We start from the raw sequence: 19,638 nt of genomic DNA on the forward strand, positions 1-19,638 counted from the left end.
TGTCATGCTCACTCAATATACTTAAAGTACCAAAAGTAAAAGTACTCATTATGCAGAATGTCCCATTTCAAGTTCTCAAATGTATACAGATCCTCAGAGTTACAATTTAAACCTGTCTTGCCTTAACCTGCTCAACGGCCCCCATGAAGGACGGGGCCACCACTGACCACGGCCCATTCTCCTTGCCCCAAGGAGGGGTTTTGACCTGTTAAACAGGTTATATCTGCATCATTTGATACCTGGCTGCTTTGACCACACCTCACTGTTGTTTTAAACCAATCACAATCTCAATTGAGATATATATTTTATTGACAGCTACTGTGTCCAGCCCTTTTGAGAGCTACAATATAAAGAACAGTTTCCACTTGTCAACTCATACATCCTGGACCATCCTAGACCATTCTAGACCATCCTACAGCATCCTGGACCATAGCTTGAGCTACAACCCTCTTCAGACTGACTGCAGCCACAAACCACAACAGGTAATTAACCCTTGATATCCTATATGGATATATATGGAAGGAAACACTACCCTTCCTCTCTGCCTGACCTACTTGTTGTTAACTAGTTGTACGAACGCTTGTTTTCTATTGTTGTATTGTTTATTGGATCTTGTTTAGTCGATACACTTAATTGTTTTAGCTCATGCTCATTTGATTTAGCTATTTTGTCTCATCTGTTTAAGGAAATAGGTAGCTGATATATTGCACTTTTACCTTAGCGCTAGGTATACTCTTGGTTGCTTGTTTTTGCAGAAAATGCACTAAAGACTTCTGGTGATTAGTAGTTTTCGTTCCCTACCTATGTTGAATACACTTATTGTAAGTCGCTTTGGATAAAAGCGTCTGCTAAATGACTGTAATGTAATGTAATGTAATGTATATGGAGACAATGGCGGTTGTTGAGTTATGGCTCATTACTTATTGGGAAATATGTTCTGGACAGTAATAGTTCTATTTTACTGTCCAATACACACTGAGACATCCACAGACAGACACTCTGTGTGTGTGTGTGTGTGTGTGTGTGTGTGTGTGTGTGTGTGTGTGTGTGTGTGTGCGTGCGTGCGTGCGTGCGTGCGCGCGTGTGTGTGTGTGTGTGTGTGTGTGTGTGTGTGTGTGTGTGTGTGAGTGATTGTGAGACAAGCAGTGATAGTAGCTTAAAGGGCTAGACCACTTTGGTAGAGGTTTGGGTTGTGTAGTTACCTTGCCATGATGTATTGATTAGGACAGTGGTTCTCAACCTTTTCAGGCCGGGACCCCCCAAAATAGTCTGCTCTGCTCTGTAGATGATCGTTTCCCTCTTATGTACTGTATGTATTTATTTTAGTTTGTCTTTTCTTTTCCCCACCCCCATAATGTTATTAATTTTCTGCCTACAGTGAAAAATAGCAGCTAACTGTTATTTATCTGCAGCAGTGTCGTGGTGATTTTTTACTGGCAGGACTGTATTTTAATGACGTCATGTGCGCGCGCATTTTATTTTACCTTAAATTAGGAAACATGTTTGTAGGCCCTATAGGAAATGTTTTTTAGCTTTTAAACTAATACAAATTCAAGGAATGCCATAGAGCTGAAACTAAAAGTTTGCTTTGAACGAGTATCTTTCTCTTATTTGACGGTGGCTGAGGCATTGCTGCGTGCAGATAGGATACTGGCAGCAGCCCTACTGAAGTGATTGTAGTGAAGTGCAGTGAGCTGGGATTGAACCCGAGGCTGCCACTCGCCAGTCCGACGTGTTACCAGTCATGCCAATAGGGCTGAGCCCAATTATTCTGGCTACTATGACATAGGGGGCTACACCAACACGCTGTGTTGCTTGCTTACCGTGTAGCCTTATAGATGCGAGGTGTGAGGAATCTGAGGAAACATTTTCACATTTACTTGAAAACCTGTTATGCAAAGTAGCCATTTGGGTACTCGTGAATCTACGGGGGGGCACGTTCTAGTGTGCACGTGCGTGCACGCGCGCACACTGTACCGTGCCGTACCTTGCGAGTGAAATTACTGGCCACGCGCCATCCTATCCCGTGTGGCCTCCACCTTTTTATATTATTTGACAATTTGGCCAATGTTTGACCAGTTTTTATAGTATAGTGTGTTGATTACTTTTGATGCAGTAATGGTCTTTTTCTTTTCTTTCTTTTGAGGTATCAAAAAGGTCTTAAAAGTCCTTAAAGTGACATTCCACTGGGGAGGAGAGATGGGTACAACACCCCAGGCTAATTAGTTTGTTTGTTTTCCAGTTCAGGTTAAAAACTACAGCAGATTAAAATGAATTAAATGAATAATGAGAGTTAGATGTTCATAGGTGAGTCCAGAGCCAAGCATGATAGACAGTATTGACACGCCTATAAAATCTAACACACACTTTATTCATTTGGTTAATGTTAACATCACTGTATGCTTAACACAGCTGTGTTGCTTACACCAGGGGTTCTCAGCCTGTGGGTCGGGACCCCCAGGGAGGTCCCCACATGATCTTGGGGGGGTCCCCTGATGATAGTGAAGTGACAAAAATAATCAACAAACTATAGTATAAAACATTGGCCAAATTGCCAAATAATATAAGAAAGAGGCAAACATTGTGAAAATAGCTGATATACAAGCTCACAACGCCTCCCGTTGCGAGGCGTTGTGAGCTTGTATATCGGCTATTTTCACAATATTTATCTGTGAAACGGAGTCGAACTAAATGGGGGGTCCCCAGTTCAAATATGTTTTGGGGGGTCACAGCCTGAAAAGGTTGAGAACCAGTGGCTTACATCACTGTGTACTATATGGTCCTTACTCCTTATGCAGCTGTGTTGCTTACATCACTGTGTACTATAAGGTCAGCCTTATGCAGCCTAACATAACATAATGACAAAGGTCCCAGTGAACAGGTAGGGATTATAGGAACCACATGTTGTATGAAGGTGAAGTAAGGACACACTGAACACATTCTACACAACCTTTAACACCAACATAATGTCTGCATGGAGGCCATACAGTATGTTGGTCAATCTCTAGCATCTTCAACTGACAATGTGTTTCCTTTTATGGACAGGTTGTGTGTCAAGCACTGTGAGAGCCATGAGGACCGGTTCAAACTGGTAAGTTGCATTCCTACTCTGAGGCACTTCAGACGTCTTCTTAGAGCACAGCAACACAACACAGGTAAGGCCTTAGAACTGGATTTATAATGATTTTTTTTTCTTCAAATACTTTTTTATTGGGGATAATTCAATAGTATGTCACAAGTCAATGCATAGACAGTCATTGCATATAACGTCACCCCCATTTTTTTCTTTTTTTCTATACATCACAGGACAAACAAAAACACGACATGCAATCCCCCCCAAACAAAAAAAACAACAAATAAACAGAAAAGACAAAACAACGACGTAACTGAGATTAAGTACAAAAAAAAAAAAAAAAAAAAAGTACAAGCAGGGTCATGGGTCACATCATGGGTCGCAGCCATTGTCATTGTGTCATGTACATCCAAAGAAGAGACACTGAAATCCACTGTCCGTTACACTCGCTGGCCCCAGAGCGTTCTAGTCTGGAGCGGTCTGTTTATTAAAGTATTCAATGAAAGGTCTCCATGATTCATAGAAGCCTTCAGTGGTTCCTCTAAGAGAAAATTTATTTTTTTCTAGGCTTAAAAAGTACATCATATCGTTTAGCCAAATTGAGTGAGAGGGTGGTTTTGGGGATTTCCAAGCTAGTAATATTCTTCTTCTTGCCAAGAGAGTTGCAAAAGCAATAATATCTAACTTTCGATTCGAGAATTGTAAAGAATTTGATGGTGTGCCAAATATAGCTAGCAGTGGACAGGGTTGCAGTGTTTATAATGATATTCAACCTGGGTCGTGTATCGCTGAAAACTGTGAGTGAATTTGGGGAGTTGAGTGATTTTTAACTACTTTTGGGGGTTGAATGGTTAGAGAGCCCACCTGGGGAGCAGGAGTCCCCATGCCAGCAGTGTGTCAAATATGACTGGTCAAAGTGTTCTTGAGCAAGTGGGATGCATGCCTGTTCTAATTAGAGATGCATGTTAATATGTGAGTGAATGTATTGCATGTTAGCTGACTGTGATTGAGGGAGGCTAATGATACTAATGATCATTAAACACACACACACATACGCATACGCACACGCACACGCACGCACACGCACGCACGCACACACACACACACACACACACACACACACACACACACAGATTCAGATTCAGGTTGTCCACAGTGTTTGATAAGTGCACAGATGCATACAACCACCAGCAGAGCAGATGCACTTGTGTACCTGTGCGTGCACAAACTTAAAGCAGTATATTATATATATATATATATATATATATATATATATATATATATATATATATATATATATATATATTATATGTGGTAATGGTAACCGTGGCTTAATGTCTTAAGCCACGTTTTCACAACAGTGCTAGACTTTTTCAAGCAACATAATTACATTTAAAGAACAAAAGTGGTGAAAAGTAACTAATTACATTACTCAAGTACTGTACTTAAGTAAAGATTTGAGGTATTTTTACAATATTAGAGTATTTCCAATTTCCAGTGCTTTTACTTCTACTCCACTACATCTCAGAGGCAAATGTTGTTCTTTTACTCCACTACAATTATTTGACCACTTTAGTTACTAGTTACATTGCAGATATAAATTATTATATTATTAAACATACATTAACCACTTTAGCCCTATTTTACACATACAAGCTCACAATTTTCACAATGCTATGGGGCCGCATTGGACCACACCCACGAGCCGCAAATAGCCCGCGGATCACCAGTTTGACACCGCTGGTATAGACCCATGTCACATCGGCCATTTTGACTGATAAACATAGCTAAAGGTAAATAAATAACATTCATTTTGGGTGTGTTACATTTAGGTGTTTGTATACACAAATCCACGGAGCGCTGCCCTGTAGGTGGCACCGCCAGTGCTCGGTCAGTTGCTGCTGCGCGGTGTCAGTCACTGACTGCTCACTTTACTCTTTTAACTGCTTTTTACAAACTTTTACTAACACTAACTTTACAAAGATGTACAGAAAATCTGGACGAACCTGTGTAGTTTATGGCTGCTCCAACAGCCAAGCAGGTAAAGAGTAACGTCAACAGACGAACAGAACCGCAGCAGCAGCTGATTGAGTCTGACACCGCAGCAATGGCAGCGCCACCTACAGGGCAGCGCTCTGTGGATTTGTGTATATCATAGGTGTGCTCCTGTACCTTAACTTCATGTTGACACAGAAGAATTCCTCAGTGAAACACAATTACAAGTAACAGTAATACTTTCAACTGTGTTTACCTGTCAAAAGTTCTACTCTGAAAAGGGTCCATTGGTCACTCAGCTAACTCTAAAAACATAGGGAACATGGATTTTCTGTCACCTCACTGATATAAATATAGAAAGTCAGCCCCTTGCTTCCAATTTAGACATTGGTCTCATCTCTCCAAACTCCCCCCCCCCCTTTAAAATCCTGTGTGGGCTAGATATTCTTCTGCTGACGATGTAACTCTCATTTCTCTCTGCCAATTTGCCATGCTCAATCATCTCTCTTTTCCCGTTTACTCTCCCTCTGTGGTCTTCTCTCCAGATTGAGAAGCTGATTAAAGATCTGGGGTTTAAAGAGGCCAAGACCAAAGTTGACCACCATCCCCACCACCCTTACCAGGCCAAGTGAGGATCCCAGATCCCCCGCCACGCTTACCAGGCCAAGTGAGGATCCCCCCTCCCCCACCCCCACCCCCACCCTTACCAGGCCAAGTGAGGATCCCCCCTCCCCCACCCCCACCCTTACCAGGCCAAGTGAGGATCCCCCCTCCCCCACCCCCACCCTTACCAGGCCAAGTGAGGATCCCCCCTGCCCCACCACCACCCTTACCAGGCCAAGTGAGGATCCCCCCTCCCCCACCACGCGTACCTGGGCATGCTGGTGGCGTTCCACCCCCTCCACCTGCTCCTCCCCCTCCGCCTCTACCCGGCCAGGCAGGCCGGGTCGAGGCTAAAGAAGGAGTACAAGCCACAGTGCAGCTGAAGAGAGTCAACTGGAGCGAGGGTGAGGTGAGTGGACCAGAGTGTGTAACAGTGTCACCATTACATATGGCCTCTCTCCGTTATACATTGTGGCCATAACAGTATTTGTCTGAACAGTACGTATATGTTTGTTCCTTCAAAAGACCAATCACAACTCAGCCCCCTGTGTGGCACGTGCATTTAAAAAAATGCTGTATTGTGATTTATGAGGCTTCATTTACTGCACACATAACGTAATATCTGTAGACCACATGGAGGCCAATCTGTTATTAGACTAGCCAGCTTTTACTTTTACATAGACACAGCAATGCTGAGGCCATAGAGGCTGAATGACACGTAACACAGGTCTCCATTATCACTACTAACGAGACAAGTCACAGATGGCCAAAAGACGATCTAGACTTCTTATGTTACCAAGGTTCAAGGTTCTTCTTTATCATTTATTATGACTTATTATATTATTTCTTGAGTTCATTACATGTGTGTGTGTGTGTGTGTGTGTGTGTGTGTGTGTGTGTGTGTGTGTGTGTGTGTGTGTGTGTGTGTGTGTGTGTGTGTGTGTGTGTGTGTGTGTGTGTGTGTGTGTGTGTGTGTGTGTGTGTGTGTGTGTGTGTGTGTGTTTGTATTAAAGGTCTGTCTGTATTAAAGTTACCTGCAGGACAGTCATCAATGGTTATGATGTGTCATCCATATCCTCAGGTCAATAACCTTAATAAACCTAATGTCTGGACAGGTTCTGCTGTCTACCAATACATGAGAATAAATACAATACATGAGAATAAATACAATACATGAGATTAAATACAATACATTTCACATGTCATTAAATCACATCACACTCGGTAGCACCGACTATACAAAGATTACTGTCCTGAAAACATTTCACTCCAACCAACTAGAAACCTTTCAAGAGTAAACTGATAAGAACTCTGATGAAGTGATGTGCTGAATTTTGCAACATAATTCACAATATATTCATGATTCTACACCAGTGTTCTTTATTGTTAAAGGGATATTAAATTTTTTTAAATATTTTTATAATAAAAAGAAATAAAAAACATGGCCCCCTCACGCATTAGAAGGACAATATCAGTCACCAGAACCAAGAAAAATGTGTTTTGGATGGTTGTTTACAGCCTTTTCCATTTCTTTTTACCTTCTTTCTTTTAGGAAGAAAAGATGAACAGTAAACCTGCAGAGATGGCCTCACATTCAGGTTAACCAGTCAATGATTTACCGAATATTTACCATTCTAAATTAATTTGAGATCATTTATGATTATTGTCTCCGCCAGGCCGAAAGGCATGGCGAGAGTATGTTTTCGCCCCTGTCCGTCCGTCCGTCCGTGTGTGTGTCCGTGTGTCCGTCATTCTGTCATTTTGTGTACAGCTAATCTCCGGCACCGTTGGCTTGATCGCAGAGAAACTGTGCACACACACTCCCTGGATGCCAGAGCAGAACCTCTGCCCCAAATTTTTCACATGGGCCTGTTATAGCGCCACCAGGAGGCCGCTTTTTGCAAAACACATTTTTGGACAGTACTCCTACAGATTTTGGCCAAAAATCCCCCAAATCGGTACACAGTATCTCTATAGTCATTAAAAGAAACGGCTAATTTCAGATTTTTCATATTCCATCCTGATTGGCAAAAATTGGCTTTCAAAGTTTGCAGGAGTACTCCGTTTCGAACAAAATGCCTCAAATCATGAACACAGCATGCAATTTCCGTGAAATTTTGCTCACACATTCCCATTAGGCCGAGGAAGAAATGCCATTTGAAAATGTTCAAATCAGCCTCATGGTGGCGCTGTAACAGGCCGATTCGTGTTTTTACCTATAACTGCACCGATCTGTGTAAAACTTTGTATGCACACTCTCTAGAGGCCAAGGAAAAACCTTTGCCCTGCATTTTTCACATTTGCCTTTTATAGCGCCACCAGGAGGCAGACTTATGTAAAACACATTTTTTGATATTAAGCCTTCAGATTTGATCCAAATTTCACGCAAATAGGTACACATGATCTCTATAGTCATGTGATCAAGACGGATCTGTTTGATTTTTCATATTCCATCCTGATTGGCTAACATTGACATGTAATGTTTGCAGGAGTGGCCCGTTTTGAACAAAATGCCGCAAATAATGAACGCAGCGTCCGATTGTGGTGAAACTTTGAATGCACATTTGCACTACGTTGAGGAACCTTTTAACATTGGCATGTTATAGCGCCACCAGCAGGCAAAATTATCAAAACACATTTTTAGAACAAAATGCCTCAAATCATGCATACAGTGTCAGATTGCCGTGCACAGCCTAGGAATAAATGGCACCCTTTTCACATTGGCCTATTATAGCGCCACCAGGAGGCCATAATAACCTACCTGACCTGGCGGAGACTTGTTTGGAAATGTTTTGCTTCCTTTTCTCTGCTGCTCTCTCTGTCTTGTACTTTGTGTCATTTCTTTCATGTGGGTTGTTGCTATGGTACTGGATGTCGTGTTCTCTCACTTTCTGTCTTGTCTCTCGTTCCTCATCCCTCTGCCCCCCCCCCACCCCCCCCCTACTTCTGTTTGGTACTATAGAGGCCTGGTGGTATCTATCCTCTCTGTGGAGCAGCTTCTTCCTTCTGCTGTCATTTCCTGTTTCCTGGGATCTCTCTTGGGTACCCACTCTGTATGTGTGTGTGTTTGTTGGAGGATACCAAGGTGGTTTTGGTTGGTGACTGAGTGCTTGTATATGTACACGTATATCTGTGTTGGTGTAAGAGCACCGTCTCCTATATTAAGTGTGTGTTTGTGCTGAATTCCATGTCTTTTCTTGAGACTAATTTGTGTGATATGCATCTAAAATTCTGAACCAGGACTGAGTCAAACATTTAGCATATCCATGTGGAAACGATTGTTATAATGTGTTGCAGATAAATCCTAAATTAAGTTTCCAGGATTTTTTTTAAAGACATTAGTAAGAGCCACAGTATCATTGTTTGACTAAGTAATGCATGAGTTACTAAGTTACTGCATCGAAACTGTAGATTTATGAACATAGATTATGACACAGCTATGCAGTGTAAACAGCCAAAATACACAAGCGTTGAAGTAGCTTGGCCCTTCAAAGAAAGAATGGCCTCAAAACTATATCTTTGTCTTGGACACCAGATTCTAAAAATGATGTACCAAGGTGACCAAGGGATTTTAGGCATTACATGTGGTTTGTCTATCTATCCCATGCAAATGTTTCGTGATAGTACTAGCTTTGTCCCAGTGCGATATACAAGTAGCCTTCGTCCTCATTCAGCTTGTAACCCTCCTGTTCCGGTGGGGTTTCCTGAGCTGCCCACAGGGGCCATCTGACTATGACTCAGCTGGTCCTGTTTTATACACTTCTAATCAAGCACTGTGAGGGCCACCCTGTATCCTGTGGGGAGAAGTACTCACTTCCTCCACTGTCGTGTTTGAGTCCATACTCGGGATTCAGATAGAGGGGAGGATAAGAGATGGGTGGGGGAAGAGGGGAGATTCAAAAAGATAACTGGAAAGCATGGACTCTCCAGCGACCCTTCACTGTGATGAATGTGTAGCTTAGTTGGATTTTTTTTCGGCCCCCACATCACATATCTCTCTGTTGAAACCTAAGCTATCACATATGGTCATCATGACCTTGGAAAATATTCAGAACCATCTCGCTCTCAATTCCTATTGGTTTCTCTTTCACTCAATCTTCCTGGTTCTCCACTTTAATGTTCTCTCCATCTCTCCATTTTCCTTCTCTCTTTAACCTCTACAGCATGTAATCCCAGCCTGTGTAAGGCAAAGGGTCGTGGCCTGCAGCCTAAGGGCCTGAGGGTAAAGGAGACTGCAGACTTCAAGGTCTACACCAAAGGAGCTGGGACAGGAGAGCTCAAAGTTACCATCAAGGGCCCCAGTGAGTCACACTACAATTCCCACCATCACCTCGGAGTTCAAAATAGCAGTTGGTTTAACCTGACTCTTAGATTTGAGCCTTAAGTTGTTACCCAATTAACAATGTATTTATGTCCAAGACGTTCTTTCCTAGCTTACCTCCTTAAAATGAATGATCCCAAATCGTAGTGATGAACATTGTCTGAGTTCTTAGTCATAGTGGATCGTACTTGTGTGTGCTTCATGTGTGTGCAGAGGGTCTTGAAGAGCCATGCAAGAGGAAAGATCTCGGCGATGGAGTGTATAGTTTTGATTATTACCCCACCACCACTGGAACATACAGCATTACCATCACCTGGGGAGGACAGCACATCACCTGCAGGTACATGAATAACACGCACGACGGACACATGCAGATTTTGGTTGGGAATATAAGTATCTGTGAAGCCACACACAATCATAATATGTTGTGTCTACTCTGTACAGTCCGTTTGAGGTAAAGATTGGTTCCGAGGCCGGACAGCAGAAGGTGCAGGCCTGGGGGCCTGGCCTAGAAGGAGGCGTGGTTGGAAAATCGGCTGACTTTGTTGTGGAGGCTGTCGGAGACGATGTAGGCACGCTGGGTAAGTGAGCAAACTATTACATGGTGTATTACATGCCATTACGGTGTGTATTACGGGCCATTGTATCAATATATTCTAAACTCTACAATACATATTGGTTTTATTCAGACAAAAAAAAAGTATTGCAGCTTTAATTATAGATACGCTTGTTAACTATGCATTCATTTATAGACCTGTTAATTACAGATGGACAAGGCAGCATTCCACTTCTCTTCTTGACCAAGCTGCTTATTTTGCCTCTCACTCCAGGTTTTTCTGTGGTGGGTCCATCTCAGGCCAAAATCGAGTGCGACGACAAGGGTGACGGCTCCTGCGACGTGCGCTACTGGCCCACTGAGGCTGGGGAGTATGCTGTGCATGTGCGCAATAACAATGAAGACATCCAGCATTCTCCCTTCATGGCTGAGATAGTGAACCCACCAGGCAAAGACTTCTACCCTGACAAGGTATGCTCACGTTTGATGGCACAATGGTACTTAAATGGATACATGCTCTCTCTCAAGAAAAATGCATCAGTAATTATTGGTTGGCTTATCGTTGGCTTATCGTCGCTTTGGGCGGAAACCTCCTATCTCCATATATTGTGACGCGACCCGTGAGTTTTATTTTACTATGTTTTAATTATTTTTTAAGTGAAGTTGAAAGTGGTTAAGTCTATCTGTGGGTTTTATAAATATTGAACCTTCTACAGCACTGCCACCAAGGTTTGGAATAGTCTAACCCCATCCCTCAAAAAGTGCAGTTCGCTGGGCTCTTTTAAAACAGCCCTGAAAATTCACCTTTCAGGAGACCAAGAAAGGAGGTAGTACTATTCTCCCGTTAGACAGACGACCCCCCCCCCTGTTTTTGTACAGTCTTTTATTCTATTTTTTCCCCCTTTTTTATTTTTTTGATATACATAATGTTATCTTTTACCTGTTTTTTTTTTTTGTTGTAATATTTGAACTGTGGTGCCACTATATATGTCTATGAATTAAATATCAAGGACCTCATTGGAAACAAGACCGCAAGGACTTTTATGAACGGACCTTTTAGACAAAGTATTTTAAATGTAACTGTGCTGTTTAACTTTTTTTGCCTAATAAAATATTCAATCAATCAATAAGAGCTTGTGACTAAATAATAACTACATTGGATCCATTGGAACACAGGTTATTTTTTCCACTTTCTGAAAAACAGTTTTGGACAGTTTTTGGTTTCCACCAGACAGCGACAATGTGCAGTGCAATAATGCTGTTGTGTTTCTGATGAGCTGTATATTATTGTGTTGATTCCAGGTGAAGGCCTTCGGCCCAGGCCTGCAGAGTAGTGGTCTAGCAGTTGGAAACCCAACAGAGTTCACTGTTGATGCCAAGCAGGGAGGCAAAGCCCCTCTAAAGATTTTGGCTCAGGTGAGTGTGTGTATGCACTGTATACATTCTCCATTAATTTAATTGTGAGAGTCTATTTTTTAACCAAATGGACCCGTAAGGGTGGCGTAAAAATTGGTAGGGTCCTTTTGCACTGTTAAACAATTATCCCCAAGGAATTCTTTTACATGTTCTCATCTTTACATTTTTCCACCAACAGCTTCTGTTGTTACTTTACTTATTATAACTCCCCCAACCCCTGCTGTGTACCACAGGATAGAGAGGGAACTCCAGTCGAGGTCCAGGTGAAGGATAATGGCAATGGGACATACACTTGTACCTACACCCCACGCAAGTGCACTACTGTTATGGTCTCCTGGGGAGGAGTTAACATCCCTGACAGCCCTTTCAGGGTGAGACACACACACACACACACACACACACACACACACACACACACACACACACACACACACACACACACACACACACACAGAGAGTTGGTGTGAGTTGGTGATGTTTTTTGTAATCACGTGTTTGTTAACTAATTTGCTTTCCTTTTTTTCTTTTTTTTTTTGTGAAGCATTTTGTTACTGTTCTATAGATGAGAGGTGCTCTCTAAATAACATTTATTTAGACAATGGATGGTGTTGATATTGTCCTGTAGCGGTTTCCATCATGCCAAGTACTGACCCTGTATATTGTTTTGTAAACAGATGACAGGCTGTTATCCCAACAAGGTGAAGGTGTCAGGACCAGGGGTGGCCAAGACGGGCCTGAAGGCCTTCGCGCCAACATACTTCACCGTCGACTGTGCTGAGGCTGGTCAAGGTATAATTATTTCTATATTCTCTGTATAAAGCAATGCTGCAAACTATAAACAAAATCACGTAACGATTCTCTCTAACTTCTAACCGTGCTTTTTAGGTGACATCAGCGTAGGAATATGTGTAATACATACGTGGTGGGGCCCAGAAGAGGACATCGAGTTTGACATCATCAGAAACGACAATGACACCTTCACCGTCAAATACACTCCCACTGGCGCGGGCATCTACACTATTATGGTCCTGTTTGCTGAAAAGGTACGTATGTGTTTTTTAAGTGTCTTTGATCATACATAATTGTGTTTGTGTTATCAATGCTGAATTTTAGGGGCCGTGTCCACATAAAGTATGTTTTGAGTCGTGTAGTGCTTTGGATATCATGCCCTGCACTTAAAGGGAACCTAGACAAAAATAAATAAACTGGAAGTGAGATTTAAATCTCGTCTAGCGAGACTTCAGTTCTTTTTTTTTGCATAGTGTTCTCACTATGAACGTCAGACCTCACCGCGATCTAACGCTAAGGCCTATTGGCGCACGTTTTAAGCTGTGGCGGACCCGGGATGGAGTTATGTTTTTTTTCTACTGTACCATTCATCCTAAGATATCATAACATCATAGAAAAGGTAAGAAAACCGTGGTCCAAAATTCCCCTTTAACACTGAGGGGAGATGCCTTTGTTCAGTGTGAGCGTGTCTTTCCAACCCTCTGCGAAGGAAAGTGACGTTGATGAGCAGCACTTATCTCAAAAGTTTAACTAATGTATTTTCGAGAGTGCTGAACGAGAGGTGTGAATCAGAATCACTTTATTTGTCAATTTCCTTATGTACTTGCATACATAAAGAATATGAAATGCCCTTCCCTCTCAGTCACTTGTTGTTGGAGTGCAACATAAAAAAGACTATGTAAAACACAAATATTTAAAAACCCAATGTGTACGACGCGCATTTCATTTGAGTTACTCGCACAGTATATAAAGTGCCATGGTGCACTGGGAAGAGGAGTGCTCCTGGCTTTACCCTAGAAATTCATGGCATAAAGGTCCTGACAGCCTCAGCCCCTTAGTGTGCTCTTATGTATAATGTGTCTACTATGTGTGTGTTTACTTAGCTGAAAATGCTTGCATTTGTTGAAAATATTTGCTTCTTGTACCCAGGCCATTCCAATGACTCCGATCAGGATTAAGGTGGATCCCTCACATGATGCCAGCAAAGTGAAGGCAGAAGGACCAGGACTCAGCCGCAATGGTGAGATGAACACACATTCAGTGGAGAGCCGTTTACACCAAGTACTGTAACTAGAACGATAACTATAAAGATATAGTTTTACAAATCATTAAATCTTGGCCCGGACTGGCCTTGTGGTCCGGGCACACGTGTCGTGGGTTTGAATCCCGATGACCATTGCTGCGTGTCATTCCCCAGCTCTCTCTCCCTATTTCCTGTCTATCTACTATATCCTATCAATAAAGGTAGAAAAAGCCAAAAATATATCTTTTAAAAAAACCGTTCAATCTCAAGTCGATGGCAAACTCCACACCACGATATAGTTATCGTTATATAGTGCTGCTTGGTGTGAGCGGCGCTTTCATATGGCACTCTCACCAGAGTTAAATGAACACTTTAGGATATTGCTGTGTATGAGAAATTAATACTGCAAGAAATTCACTATTTTAATCTTGTGTTTAACCCTCCAGCCCCTGTCACTCTCTATTTGTATCTCTGCCAGGTGTTGAGCTCAACAAGCCCACTCATTTCACCGTCAACACAAAGGGAGCTGGCAAGGCCAAGTTGGACTGCTACTTCAGCGGGCCGATCAAGGCAGAGGCCATCAAGGACTTTGACATAATCAACAACCATGACAACACACACACTGTCAAATACACGCCTGTTCAACAGGTGAGATGGGTACACCCTACACATACAGTACAGTGATTATCAACCTTTTTTTATTTCAAGGACCCCCAGTTAGGCCATGGACCCCCATTTGATAAATTTGTTTTATCTTTGGAACCCCAATCTACACTATAAAGTCATCAGTGTTAATTTTACTCTCGGGAGTGTACAAATGGTACCAACTGGGCCTGTAAAGGTCCATTTGGTTCCATTTGTACACTCTCAGAGTCACTGACCCACAACACAAGGTTCCATTTCCTAACTATCGATCATTTCATGGGGGCCCCCTGGAACACCCTCAAAGACCCCTGAGGGTCCCCGCTCTCCACCTTGAGAACCACTGGTCTATGTCACCCACCACACACATTAACAAGCGTGCAATAATGCTCTTTCCATCAACCTCTTCATGCATAATGTCTCCTAAGACAGAGCTGTAACTTTTCCTCATTCCCGCCCTAGGGTCCTCTGGGACTGGCTATGACCTACGGTGGAGACAACATTCCCAAGAGCCCCTTCAACGTGGCTGTGGCACCCTCACTAGACCTCAACAAGATAAGCGTCTCTGGCCTGGGAGACAGTACGTCCATTGCCCTTTCACCTGTGTCTGTTTTATAGACTTGACCACTGTGCACACACACTCCCTGGATGCCAATTCAGAACCTCTGCCCCAAATTTCACATGGGCCTGTTATAGCGCCACCAGGAGGCCGATTTGTGCAATATTACTCCTACAAATTTTATCCAAACGTCATGCAAATCGGTTCACAGTATCACTATAGTCATGTGATCAACACGGATCTGTCCGATTTCCCATATTCCATCCTCATTGCCTAAGGTTGGCTTCCAAAGTTTGCAGGATTGGTCCGTTTTGAACAAAAAGCCTCAAAGTATACACAGCTTGCGATTTCCGTGAAATTTCAAACGCACATTCCCACTAGGCCGAGGAAGAAATGCCACCCTTCTCACATTGGCCTGTTATAGCGCCACCAGCAGGTCTAATTTAGAAAAACAAATTTTTGGAACAAAATGCCTCAAATCATGAATGCAGTGTCAATGCAAGAATAAATGGCATGGTTGGCACCCTTTTCACATTGGCCTATTATAGCGCCACCAGGAGGCCAGAATAACGTACCTGACCTGGCGGAGACCTGTGCTCCGAGGAGCACTTTTTCTAGTTTTAATGTGTTTTTATTTCTTACAGCAAAATCCAAAGCATCCGTCCAAGGTGAGTGTTGTTTAAAGTTGGTTGACTTTACTGTAAGGATCATTGCTCTGTGAATCCAAGTTCTCTTTAAACTCTTTACTGGAAACAGCCGATCTACAAGCTCAAAACTGCAGCACGTTTTGAGCTTGCAGATCGGCTATTTCCGGTAAAGAGTTTTGGTTTAGAGGGGAAAAAGAGCACTAAGTACAGAGTGAAAGGTCAAGTTTACTAAAATATAGCGTTACTATTATAGCTAGATAACATCATTATCCATTGTCTTCATTATAGGAAATGTAATGAGTGAATTTTAACATTTTTGTAATTGAAAACAAGATATATTGAAAGATGAAACCCTAAACCAAAATAATATTTTAAAAAGTGTTTACATGGATATGAATGCAGCTATGAGGTGAAAAAAAAGTTTTTTTCTTTTTGTATTTATATATATAGAGTTAAATCACGGGTGAAATTTGACACGCTAACACCAAAATGTATGCAGGTTTCTAACACAATGCAAGGGTTAACATGAATCCAGCATATTAATAGAAAATGTGTAAACAAACACAACACATTTATTTACACACCACTGCTTATAGTGCCGTGAACCAAGATATTAGAAAATATATGATTAATTGAGGATATTAAAATGACTGTGGTTCATCTAAACTAACACATGTTATATTTATTTGTTCTATAAAAGAGACATTACTGTTCCTGGGTGTGACACAAACAAACACCATCAAAGAGAGCAAGGGTCAAGACCAGAAACTGACCCAGTACCAGCAGGACCAGAGCGACCAAGTAGAGAAATTCACAGCTTTACTGAAGGAGAGAGAGAGAGAACTGCAGAACACCATCACAGCCTTGGAGGATAGCAAGAGAGAGCAACAAAAAGTGACCCAGGAACAGAGGAACCATGCAGAGAAGCTCACAGTTCAAATGAAAGAAAGAGAAAACACCATAAAAAAGATGGAGGTCAGTAAGAGCCAGGAACAGAAACGGATCCAGGAACAGGAGAGCATGAGGAACCAAGTGCAGAAGCTCACAGTTCAAATGAAAGAAAGAGAAGCCACCATCAAAGAGATGGAGGACAGCAAGAGAGAGCAACAAAAATTGACCCAGGAACAGAGGGACCAAGCAGAGAACCTCACAGTTCAAATGAAAGAAAGAGAAGACACCATCAAAGATATGGAGGACAGCAAGAGAGAGCTACAAAAACTGACCCAGGAACAGAGGGACCAAGCAGAGAAGTTCTCAGTTCAAATGAAAGAAAGAGAAGCCACCATCAAAGTGATGGAGGACAGCAAGAGAAAGCAACAAAAATTGACCCAGGAACAGAGGGACCAAGCAGAGAAGCTCACAGTTCAAATGAAAGAAAAAGAAGACACCATTAAAGAGATGGAGAACAGCAAGAGAGAGCTACAAAAACTGACCCAGGAACAGAGGGACCAAGCAGAGAAGCTCTCAGTTCAAATTAAAGAAAAAGAAGACACCATCAAGGTGATGAAGGACGGCAAGAGCCGGGAACAGAAACTGATCCAGGAACAACAGGACCAGAGGGACCACACAGAGAAGCTCACAGTTCAAATTGAAGAAATGAAGAGTGAAGTGGAGAAGATACAGAGACAGAGACAGATGGAGGCAGACGAGAAATGTGAGTGAAACCATGTTACTCTTTCAAACATGTGATCGCGAATGGTGCTACTTCTATTAATTCTGATGATGCATTCGGTTTCATGTCATTACTTTAAATTATGTTAAACACCAAAAGCTTGTACTTCTATTGACAAGAATTCTACTACACAACAACGCTCCTTACAAACAACTTCAAAACATTTGACCAGATGTACCTTGCGTTTACACAGTTATTTTGGGGGGTGGTTGAAAACACAGAAAAGTGAAACCACCACCCAGAGTGGAAATCTTTCAAACCGCTCTGCCTGTAGCGTCTCCATAAAAACAAGGGAAAATGTTAAACGTGTGAAGACACGGCCCACTTACAGTAGCATACGCTATTACTCACTTCCATTAACAGGCTATTCAATCCTCTGGAAACCGAGGACTATTTATGAAGTATCCATAACAACTCCATTTCTTTATCTGTTTTGGAGTGTTTGTACGCAGGCACATGGTCTATCTTTGGTGTTGCGTGGCAGTGTCATGCTGCCACCAAGGCAATATTTTTCACTTTGCCGAGCGTTGCCATGTAAAAATAGCCTAAGACTGTAGCGTTTATATGAACACATGAAGATTACCGCACCATGAAGGTCATTGGGTGTGAATGTTCACACAAACAGTGTGAGGCTGCTGTACTTAATTATTTGAAAGGTGACACCTTCACAACAAACAAGCTAATGTATCTGCCTAGTAGCCTCCTTCATCAGAGCTGTGATGAAGACTACTTGGCCGAAACCATACAGCCTTTGGTAGCGGTTTGGGTTGTGTATTTACCTTGTCATGATGGAACTAGTCCAATTGACAAGATATCTTACTTTGTTGCTCCATTGATTATAAATTGATAATCCAGAAATAGTCTCCTTGTTGACTTACATTTTACGATAAAACAGGGCTCTCAAAGTCACTATTTTAACACTTAAAGGATGGCAAATAAAACAGATTATGCCAAAGTCTATAAACATCACAAACCCCAGTATGTTTTATGTATATTTATGTTTTTTAGAAAAAAAATCTACTTCATGTTGATCTAACTGTTTATATTAGGAAGGAAGACCCGGACTGTATACATGGATCTGGATCTGGATCTTCAAATGGAATAATAAAATCAACAGGAAGTTGACATAGAAAAAACGAAGATATTATATATTGGCAGAATCTGCCTTTTTTGCCTTGCTTTACGTGTTAAAACAGTGACCTTCAGAGCTGTTTCACTGTACAATGTTAGTCAATGAGGAGACTATTTTTATATGATCAATTTCTAATCAACGGAGCAACAGAGTAAGATGTCTTGGACTAGTTCTATTATGACAATAATGTGACTATCCAAACCTCTACCAAAGTGTCATTGTGCTTTATTATATTATCTTGGTTATTTTATAATTACAACACTAATGTTAAAACAAATCCCCCTTCAAGGTGCTTCTGCAACTCAGCAACATCTGTCCCAGATCGTCCAAGGAGCAGAGAAAACACTGAAGTCTGTGAGGAGGGAGTTCATTCAAAGAATCTCAGAGCCCACCCTGCATGAACTGCTGGACGAACTTCTGGATACAGAGGTCATCACTGATGAAGAAATGGATACAGCCATGGGCAAACATCTCAGGCAAGACAAAGCACGGCAAGTTATCGACATGGTGCGGAGAAAGGGAGACAAGGCCAGTTCATTCTTGATTGACATGATTCATGAGCTGGATCGTAACCTTAGTGATTTGCTGCAACTGAAGCAACCACCTACGGCTTAGCCTGACATGCTAACCCTACGGCTTAGCCTGACATGCTAACCGTGTGGAAACAATGATGTTTCCAGAGCTTTCACACTTATGCAACTAGTTTCAGGGAAATGAGGAGAGAGCTGAGAAGGGTCAATAGACCATGGAAGATAGATAGACAACACTGTTATAAGCCTGTAAGAAAACAAATGTGAAGTAAAAATCCAAAGTGAAGTAAAGCAATGATAAATGTAACATGAAAATATTGTAAAAGCTACAGTATGTAACCTTAATGTCTTATCTGGGATTTGAACCAGGGTTTCCTGCACAAGTGCTGATTATAATTTTATTGTCTCCGCCGGAGGCGGAGAGTATATTTTTGCTTCGTCCCGCTGTTTGTCCCCCTCC

At 42.0% G+C, this 19,638-nt stretch overlaps 2 protein-coding genes across 2 annotated transcripts; both read left to right on the plus strand.

Moving 5' to 3' along the window:
* Positions 1-2,858: 2,858 nt before the first annotated feature.
* LOC308095513 (filamin-A-like) lies at positions 2,859-17,138 on the plus strand (the record flags this gene model as incomplete). Its single annotated transcript, XM_080442570.1, has 17 exons — positions 2,859-2,881; positions 3,046-3,155; positions 5,692-6,075; positions 9,835-9,972; positions 10,206-10,332; positions 10,437-10,573; positions 10,823-11,019; positions 11,851-11,964; positions 12,198-12,335; positions 12,639-12,753; positions 12,850-13,007; positions 13,903-13,993; positions 14,475-14,644; positions 15,101-15,218; positions 15,842-15,865; positions 16,545-16,996; positions 17,115-17,138. 17 exons carry the CDS (start codon positions 2,859-2,861, stop codon positions 17,136-17,138), a joined length of 2,520 nt encoding a protein of 839 aa, XP_080298696.1.
* LOC308095306 (uncharacterized protein) lies at positions 17,131-19,432 on the plus strand. Its single transcript, XM_080442308.1, has 2 exons — positions 17,131-17,498; positions 18,938-19,432. The coding sequence occupies exons 1-2, from the start codon at positions 17,138-17,140 to the stop codon at positions 19,261-19,263; spliced, it is 687 nt and encodes a 228-aa protein (XP_080298434.1). The 5' UTR covers positions 17,131-17,137; the 3' UTR covers positions 19,264-19,432.
* The last annotated feature ends 206 nt before the right edge of the window (positions 19,433-19,638 follow it).

The sequence above is a fragment of the Gymnoscopelus braueri genome, assembly GCF_963280865.1.
Source record: "Gymnoscopelus braueri genome assembly, chromosome: 11".
Lineage (NCBI taxonomy): Eukaryota > Metazoa > Chordata > Actinopteri > Myctophiformes > Myctophidae > Gymnoscopelus > Gymnoscopelus braueri.